We start from the raw sequence: 9,458 nt of genomic DNA, 5'->3' as shown, positions 1-9,458 counted from the left end.
CAAACTGTGGAAAGAGCTGAGATGCCCTTCAACAGATGAATGGATAAAGAAGATGTGGTCCATATATACAATGGAATATTACTCAGCCATCAGAAAGGATGAATACCCAACTTTTACATCAACATGGATGGGACTGGAGGAGATTATGCTAAGTGAAATAAGTCAAGCAGAGAAAGTCAATTATCATATGGTTTCACTTGTTTGTGGAACATAAGGAATAGCATGGAGGACATTAGAAGAAGGAAGGGAAAAATGGGCGGGGGGAATTGGAGGGAGAGATGAACCATGAGAGACTATGGACCTGAGAAACAAACAGGGTTTTAGAGGGGAGGGGGGTAGGGGGATTGGTTAGCCCGGTGATGGGTATTAAGGAGGGCACGTACTACATGGAGCACTGGGTGTTACACAAAAACAATAGATCGTGGATCACCACATCAAAAGCTAATGATGCACTGTACGGTGACTAACATAACATAATAAAATTTTTAAAAAATAAATAAAATAAAATAAAATCAATGATATATATGCCATTTCTGTAGATTCCAGGAAATTCCACTAATGTCATGATCTATCTGATTGCTCTTGGCTGCCAGGTATGGCTCACTTGGTTGAGCATCTGCCTTCGGCTCAGATCATGATCCCAGGGCCCTGGGATCGAGTCCTAAATCAGGCTCCCCGCTCAGCGGGGAGTCTGCTTCTTCTCCTTCTCCTTCTGTCCCCCCTCCCCCACTTGTGCTTTCTCTCTCAAATAAATAAAGAAAATCTTTTGAAAGGAAGGAAGGAAAGGAAAAGGAAAAGGAAGAAACTCCCTCCTAGGCTGACTCCATCTAGATACCCAGGTAGTTCTTGCTGTAACAGAGAGAGGGACCCAAGAATCTTACAGCCATCCTGTGCTAGCCCTACATTCACAGCTATTGAATTACCTTCCCAAGCTCCACGTTGGTTTTCATTTTTATGATCCCAACACTATTTTTACTGGTCCTCCCCAGGGACATATTTTGGACCCTCTATCCTATCTGTTATTCATTTCATCCTTGCTGGTGTCTTCATTCAAGCCCTGCCTTGTGCTGGACCACCAAATGGCAACCTCTCAGCCTGGTACACAGATAATCCTGCATGCTCTGAATTTGACTATGTTCTCCAGACACTCCAGCTCTTGAGACATTTCTCCTCAAGTAGCCATTCTGGCTGGTTCAGTGGTATACAACTACTGGGTATGAAAAAACCCCCAAAGGCAGGTCTTTTGGTAACTTTCCCTTGTATCACCAGTCACTTTTGCTTCCTAGATAGTGCCTTTCATTTTCTTTCGGAGAAAGAATAGCACAGTACCATCTATACCTAGCTTTTCCTTAGAGTTAAAAAAAAAAAAAAAAAAAAAAAGTTATATGCCCCACAAAATGATGGCAAGAGGAAGCTGTTTTTGATCAAAGGATTGTAACACTTATTAGCTGTTCCACCTCTCAACAGGGCAACTCTTTACCTAAGTGAAAGTTGCTGGAACTAATTAACTAGGTGGCAAATTCTGCCCGCTTTTTATGGCCAAGATTCTACAAGGAAATCTTCCATCTGCAGCCCCAAGTCAGAGTTCCTTCCTAAATCTCAGACCAAGCAGGAGCCCCCAAGGCCCGACCACGTACCTGAAATGGCTCGACGTGTAATTCGCTGCACAGGGTATTCAGCTCTTTCTGACAGATGGAAATGCTTTTGATGAGCCTTTCTTTCAGGCTTTCCTCTTCAGCAATCATCATATCCAGGAGGTCCTACAAGAGAGAAAACAGTCCCATAAAAGTTTGGGGCCAATGGGAGAAAAACTCCAAACCAACAACACCAAAACCTTCATAATTACAAATTCTTAAGAAAGGACTTAAATAGAAACAAAACCAGGAAGAGCCTGTGACACCCCAGTGTCACTTCCCCGACCATCTCCAATGGGACACCAGTATCCGTACGGCTGTCCCACTGCAAACAGACCAGTACGACTCACTCACCTTGATATGCTTCTTTACAACCTCAGTTCTTTGTAACCGCTGGTCCTCTGGAATCCCAATTAATTCCCAGATTTCTCGAAGGTGATTCAGAGCTTTCTGGAGACATACTATCGACTCCTCTGCCAGCACCTCACTGAAAAGCAAGAGAAGCCAGGAACATGAGCCACTGCCCCCAGACTAAAAGCAGTATTTACAGAAAATAGACTCCTTTCTCAGTGGCCTCAGGCTAAAACAAATTGAAAACAAGCATTCAGCTTTAACTGCTCTTTTCAAAAACACCACAACACTGGCAAAGCAAAATTCGGTATCATCTTACACTGTGGAAATTCAATCTTCTTCTTCTTCTTTTTTTTAAGTAGGCTCCACACCCAGCGTGGAACCCAACGAGAGGCTTGAACCCATGACCCCAAGATCAACACCTGAGCTGAGATCAAGAGTCGGATGCTCAACCAACTGAGCCACCCAGGTGCCCTGGAAAGTCAATCCTCTCAATAATACTCAGAATCAGGACTTTCATCAACAATTCTACCTATGGCAGTACAATACAGAATTATAAAAGAAAAACAGACAGGGGCGCCTGGCTGGCTTAGTCAAGCAAAACATAGGACTCTTGATCTCAGGATTGTGAGTTCGAGCCCCACCCTGGGTGTAGAGATTACTTAAAAAGGAAAGATAAGCCACACAAAATAAACTCCCACCTAACACAAGACCTTGCTTGGTGAGAAGCTCCTATAAAACAGCCGGCAACTCATTACAATTTTGTTGTTCTTAAGTTACAACTACTGACTTACAGAATGGCTAAAATTACAAACGACAGACATCAAGTGTTGGTGAGGATACAGAAAAACCAGGACTTTCATATACTACCTGTCCGGAGTGGAAACTGGTACAACCACTTTGAAACCTGCTGGCAGCATCTACTGAAGCCAAACCTCGCAGTTCCGCTTTTACATGCGGGTGTGTGCAACAGAACTGAACCTGCACGTGGTAAAGACACGCACAGGAGGGTCAGGGCAGCACTACTCATAATAGCATAAGAGTAGAAACAACCCAGATGTCCACCAACAGAATAAACAGTACACTCCTACCATGGAATAATACAGCAATGCAAAAAGACTACATACCTATAGGATTTCATTTTATGAAATTCTAGAAAAAAAAACCACAGTGAAAGAAAGCCTGGGATCAGAGCAGGAGATCAACTACAGAAAGGCACAAGGAAACTTTTTTTTACGGTGATGGAATGGTCCTAGATCTTGATGGTGATTACCTAACTGTATGCAGTGACCAAAATTCAAATTATACATGTAAAATGAGTTAATTTTACTGTATGTAAATTATACCTCAAATCTAAAAAAAAGGAGGTAAGAGGCCCCTTAGGTGGCTCAGACGCTTGATTTCAGCTAGGGTCATGATCTCAGGGTTGTGAGATCAAGCCCTGCCTCAGGCTCCAGGCTCAGCATGGAGTCCGCTTGAGATTCTCTCTCCTTCTGCCCCTCCCCCCCACTCATGCATGCACTCTCTCTCTCTCAAATAAATAAATAAAATCTTAAAAAAAAAGGAGGGGGGTAAAACAAAACTAATGTGGAAAAAACAAAAAAAATGTTGGGGAAGAAAAGGAAAAACAGTTTAAGTGAAACAAGCGAGACAAGCAAGCATATATCATTATGTGATTCCATTTATATAAAATTCAAACACAGGCAAAACCAAGGTATACTTTCAGCAGTCAGAACGGTGGTCACCATTGTCCTGGGAGGTGGTGACTGGGCAGGGATACAAGGGGCACTGGTTACATAGGTGTGTGCTGACTTTGTGAAAATTGAGTTGGGACTTGGATTTATGCACATTTCAGTATGTTAGTCTTCAGTTACAAAAAGTTTATTTCAAAAAACTGTTTATCTGATACAAATTTAACTGGGCACCTTGTATTTTATCTTAAAAAAAAAAGTTTAACTTTAAAAATGATAACCATTAGTCTGCTTCACATAACATTCAAAAATAGAGAAATTTTCTCTCCTTTCTTAGATACAAATGGCTAACAAAGACACTGCTCTGGCACCAGGGAAGGTGGATGTGCTTTGCCACCAGGCAGCAGTGAGGCCTAGAACAAGTCACCTAAGCTCTTCGTGTGCTATCCACAAGCGAGGGGGCTCAAGGCTCTCATTGGCCCCCTTTGTGCCTCCGAGTATTCAGTGGTTCTATGAGTCACCAGCCTAGACCTCCAAGAATATTTTCACATCTAAGACATTTCTCTAGCCAAGAAATCCCAATTTAAAGGTTGCCTATCCGGGGCGCCTGGGTGGCTCAGTCGTTAAGCGTCTGCCTTCGGCTCAGGTCATGATCCCAGGGTCCTGGGATCGAGCCCCGCATCGCATCGGGCTCCCTGCTCAGTGGGGAGTCTGCTTCTCCCTCTCCCACTCCCCCTGCTTGTGTTCCCTCTCTCACTGTGTTTCTGTCAAATAAATAAATGAAATCTTAAAAAATAAATAAGATAAAGGTTGCTTATCCAAAAGAAAAAAAAAAAAGGTCACCTCTCCTAGATGAAGAAAAGCTTTGGCACTCACAAACACCAGCTGCCTATACCAGATGGCCAGTATCAATACCCAGATAGCGAATAGTGTTTCAAAGAACTTATTATACTCGTTCATTTTAGAAATGTTAACAGGTAATTAAGGCATTTAATCTTAATCAACTAACGTTACTTATTCTAATCTCAATTAACTAAAATTTAACTACAGAGCCTCCCCTGGAACTCCAATTTTAAAACAAAAGAATGCATAAATCAAAATCCTAATCTTTGCATTTTATTAAAAATAACCTACAGTGGGCACCCGGGTGGCTCAGTCGGTTAAGCGTCTGCCTTCGGCTCAGGTCATGACCTCAGTGGCCTGGGATGAGTCCCACATCGGGCTCTCTGCTCAGCAGGGAGTCGGCTTCTCACTCTCACTCTCCCTTTATGCTCAACCTCACTCTCTCAAATAAATAAATAAAATCTTAAAAAAAAAAATAAACAAGCGGCGCCTGGGTGGCTCAGTCGTTAAGCGTCTGCCTTCGGCTCAGGTCATGATCCCAGGGTCCTGGGATCGAGCCCCGCATCAGGCTCCCTGCTCCGTGGGAAGCCTGCTTCTTCCTCTCCCACTCCCCCTGCTTGTGTTCCCTCTCTCGCTGTGTCTCTGTCAAATAAATAAATAAAATCTTTAAAAAAAAAACACTACAAGATCTCGTCTGTGGTCAATATTCAATCTGAATGCAAAAGCCGGGGCGTTGAGCCAGACCAGACCAGCCTGGGGCGTGCCCTGAGGGGCACTACTTTAGGGAGTGCTCTACAGTCTCTTCCAGTCTGGCCCACCCCACCCTAGCCAACAGGCACAGCTAGGGCAGCTAGGTTCTCCTGAAAACAAAATCCAGTCAGGCCTCAACTGAACTACTATTTCCCATTGCCCTCAGGAAACAGTTCAACCACTTTCAAAGGAAAGGATTTCTAAAACCCCTCTTCAGGTTTGTCTCTTAATCTCTCTCACCAGCTCACTCCTTAAGACTCCAGCCAACTGACCTTCTGAGCATTTCCTGGACATGCCCCTCACTCAGCCATGTGTAGCTCTCAGTTGTTGATACGGTCATGCTTCTGTACATTACCTTCCACCTGCCATTACCTTCTTTGGACAGCTGTGGATTCCTCACAGTCACTTCTCCGCCCCCCCCACCCCATCCACCCTGTAGACCATAGACTCAAGGGCAAGGACTACCAGATCTTATCCATCTTCATTTTACCAGACCCTAGTGCACAGCAATTGTTCAATAAATGTAAAATGAGTGGCCTTGAGTTCCTGCCAAAGGCTCATTATGCCTCTAACTTCCAGCTACCTTCAGTTCATAAGCTCTCACATATTGACAGATTTAAAAGCAGTGCTGCCTAGCTCTGTAACACATTCAGAGAGTAAAGTGATCACTTTTCTGAAGCATAAAAATCTAGCACATGGGAAAAGAATCTGAACGGATATTTCTCCAAAGAAGATATATAATGGCCAATAAGCATGTGAAAACACATTGAACATCACTAGTGAAATGCAACAACAGCCACTAGTGAAATGCAAATCAAAACCAGAGAGAGATACCACTTCACATGCACCAAGATGGCTATAATAAAAAAGACAGTTAAAAAAGAAAACAAAACAGTAGTAAGTGTTGACAAGGATGTGGAGAAATCGAAAGCCCTCATACACTGCTGGTGGGAAGGTAAAAATGGTGCAGCCTCCTTGAAAAACAGTCTAGCAGTTCCTCAGTTGAACACAGAGTTACCATATAACCCAGATATTCCATTCCTTAGGTATTTAGCCAAGAGAAATGAAAACACGTCCACACAAAACTCATATACAAATGTTTATAGCAGCATATTTATAATAGCCAAAAAGTAGAGACAACCCAAAATGGCCATCCACTAATGAATAGGTAAATGTGATATACCTATCCAATGGAATGTTATCTAGCAATAAACCTGGAAAACATTACACCAAGAGAAAGAAGCCAGTCACAAATGACAATGTATCATAGGATTCCATTTATATGAAATATCCAGAATAGGCAAATGTATAAGAAACAGAAGTAGATTAGTAGTTCTGTGGGGCTGGGGTGTGGGGAGGGAGGAAGGTGGGAAAAGGGACTGACCTCTAATGGGTATGGGCTTTTTGAAGGGATGATGAAAATGTTCTGAAACTGACTGTGGTGATAATTGCACAACTCTGTGAATATACTAAAACCCATCAAACTCTATGCTACACGAAAGGTAAGAAATCATTCATTTGAGATCTTTTCCAGTCCAGTGATTTAGTTTCAAGAGACTGGGAAAATTGGACCTTTTTACAACCGTTTGTGTCCTTGGGAAGTATTTTTCTAAGTATCCTCAGCTTTTTGGTGATGTGTTAGAAGAATAAAAATCTCAAATTTGTACTTTTAGGGAAATTACCCGAATCTATTTACAGGCAGTATGTAATTGCACCAAGAGAAATATTATGCACAGCAAATGCACTGAGGCATCTTACGATCATACAACTTTTTGAAACATCGAGTTATTCATTCAAAAATACTACTTGAATGTTTATTACACACAAGGTGCATTCTAAGTGTTGGGGATTCAGCACTGAACAAAATTGACATCCCTGCCCTTTTGGAGTTTACATTCTAATAGTAGAAGAAAAGTGATCAATAAGCAAATCTTACATTAAATGGTAGAAAGTCCTCCCTGAAGTGACCTTTGAGCAAAGACCTAAAGGAGGTAAGGAATCAAGCCATGGGACATGTTGGGGAAGAGAGATCTAGGTAGAGGGAACAGCAAATGCCAACGTCTGAGGTAGGATAGAGCCTGGTAGGTTCAAGAAAGCGCAAGGACTTTGGTATGACTGGAGTAGAGTACAATAGGACTCCAGAGGCCTTTGTAAAAAGGCAGAGAGGCTTTTACTCTAAAATATGAAATCATTGGAGGATTTTGGCTCCTGTGGTGACAATAAGCTTCAGGAGGCCAAGGCAGATGCAGGGAGACCAGTTAAAAGGCCAGTAGAACACAGCAAGAGATAACGAGAGTGACCTGGACCAGGGCTGTGGCAGCAGAGCTGGGGGAGGAGTGAGACTGTGGCTGTCTTTTCAAAGTTAAGGCTAATCTTAGGAATGAAAGAAAGAGGTGTCAGGGTGATATAAGAATTAGTATGGGGCGCCTGGGTGGCTCAGTCGGTTAAGCGTCTGCCTTCGGCTCAGGTCATGATCCCAGGGTCCTGGGATCGAGTCCCGCATTGGGCTCCCTGCTCTGTGGGGAGCCTGCTTCTCCCTCTCCTCCCCACTTGTGCTCTCTATCTCACTATCTCTCTCTCTCTCTCAAATAAATAAAATCTAAAAAAAAAAAAAAAATTAAAAAAAAAAAGAATTAGTATGAATGTTGTGAAGGGTGGAACATTTTTTAATTCTTTGAAAACAGTACTGGAGTGAGAAGGGTCTCTAACTAGAAGATTTGTAATTCCAAACACCCATTTTGCAACAGACCCAATAAGATTTGTTCAAGTAATGGAATCCAAGGGATGGTTAACTTTTACGTTATAACAACAGTGTGCATACTGCTTTTAGTTAGTGGCCCATTTATCTGCTGGAGGCTAGCTGTCCATTTGCTGTACAGACATTTGTTTTGGTTTTAACTGGCTCTGAGAGCTACAAATCTCATGTCATTTAATTCTGTAAAAGCAATTTGGCTAAATTAGTAAACATAGCTAACTTTTTCAATTAAGTCACAAACCAAAAAACACTGCAGATTATGTGCCAGATTTTTAAAAAATAACAGCTTTATTGTATTTTTTAAAACCCTGGCTCTTTTTTCCAATGGTACCATAATTTGTACTCAATTCTATTCTCGGGAAGGCAAGCACTTGAAAAAGAACGACGGGAATTAGTACTTATGGAAGGAAGAACTTTCTACAGCCATAGAGCAATCAATCTGACCAATAACTACAAACTAATAATGAATCATCACAGTGCCTCACCCACCCCTTTCAGAAAGTAGGGTTAACGTTTTTATCACAAGACATTTTAACACAAGAGCCCTACGCCCTGGTATTATCCTTATTTTAGAACAAAACTGACATCGCTGCCCTTTTGGAGTTGACCTTCTGAGAGCAAAAGAAAGGTGATAAATAAGCAAACCTTCCACTAAATGGCAGTATGTGCTATGGAGGGAAAATCGAGGGGACGAGGGGGCTAAGAGACAACTGACATTCGGTGGGGCGAGTCTGGCCCCTACTTCAAGCCGGCCGCCCCTTCCCCAGCACGGCCGGGGGAGTCGTGGAAACCACCGGAGAGGAATTCCTTACTGGAGCTCCTGCACTTGCAGGGAAAGCCGGCTATCTGTCCGAGTCAGGTAGAACGTTAGCACTGCAGCCCGACCCCGCGGAAGACCCGGATAAACGCCAACAGTTGACCGCCTTATTTAAACGGAAGCGAGAAGCCGGACCACAACAGACGCAGGACTTAGAACAGGCCGCAGGTGCCAAGAGGCAGCACCTGAGAGGCGGGCGGGGCTCGCGGACACCGCGGCGCGTCCGGGCCTCGGGAGCCCGCGGCCGCCGGGGCCGGTGCGCGGCAGGCCTTGCCTCCGCCGCACCGGGCGCTCGGCCCGGGTGCCAGCTCAGCGCTCCCCAAACCTGCCGGCGGCGCCCGGGCCTCACTCGGCGCGGGCTGACGTACCACCCGCGCCCCGGGCCGCCTCGGGGGCCCTGCACCCGGGACGGGGGTCGCTCCCTCCCGCGTCCCCTCGACTCTCCCGCGGCCCGCACCTTCTCCTCATGGCGGACGCTCCAAGCAGCCGGCCGTCGAGGCCCCACACCTCCTCCACGCGGGGCTGGGCGCAGCAACCTCCCACAAGCACCGGCTGTCTTGCTTCAAGCCGCGGCTCCGGGAGCCGTTAGGTCACCGCGGAATTTCAAACCGAGCCCG

The 9,458-nt window shown here is 44.5% G+C and overlaps 1 protein-coding gene across 5 annotated transcripts in view; it reads right to left on the bottom strand.

Moving 5' to 3' along the window:
• PRC1 (protein regulator of cytokinesis 1) overlaps window positions 1-9,458 on the bottom strand; it is a 22,111-nt gene extending 12,653 nt beyond the window's left edge. For all 5 annotated transcript variants that reach the window (XM_006748909.3, XM_031020003.2, XM_006748910.3 and 2 more), the window contains exons 1-3: window positions 9,299-9,458; window positions 1,989-2,121; window positions 1,638-1,760 (exon numbers count right to left, since the gene is read on the bottom strand). In XM_006748909.3, the coding sequence (XP_006748972.1) occupies window positions 1,638-1,760; window positions 1,989-2,121; window positions 9,299-9,309 (267 nt within the window). In that variant the 5' untranslated portion in view covers window positions 9,310-9,458. The remainder of the gene's footprint in view (window positions 1-1,637; window positions 1,761-1,988; window positions 2,122-9,298) is intronic.

This window comes from Leptonychotes weddellii, chromosome 9, assembly GCF_054177405.1.
Source record: "Leptonychotes weddellii isolate Sample4059 chromosome 9, ASM5417740v2, whole genome shotgun sequence".
In the NCBI taxonomy this organism is placed as follows: Eukaryota; Metazoa; Chordata; class Mammalia; order Carnivora; family Phocidae; genus Leptonychotes; species Leptonychotes weddellii.
The sequence above is the reverse complement of the archived record's forward strand: the minus strand, read 5'-3'. Positions and strand labels throughout refer to the sequence as shown.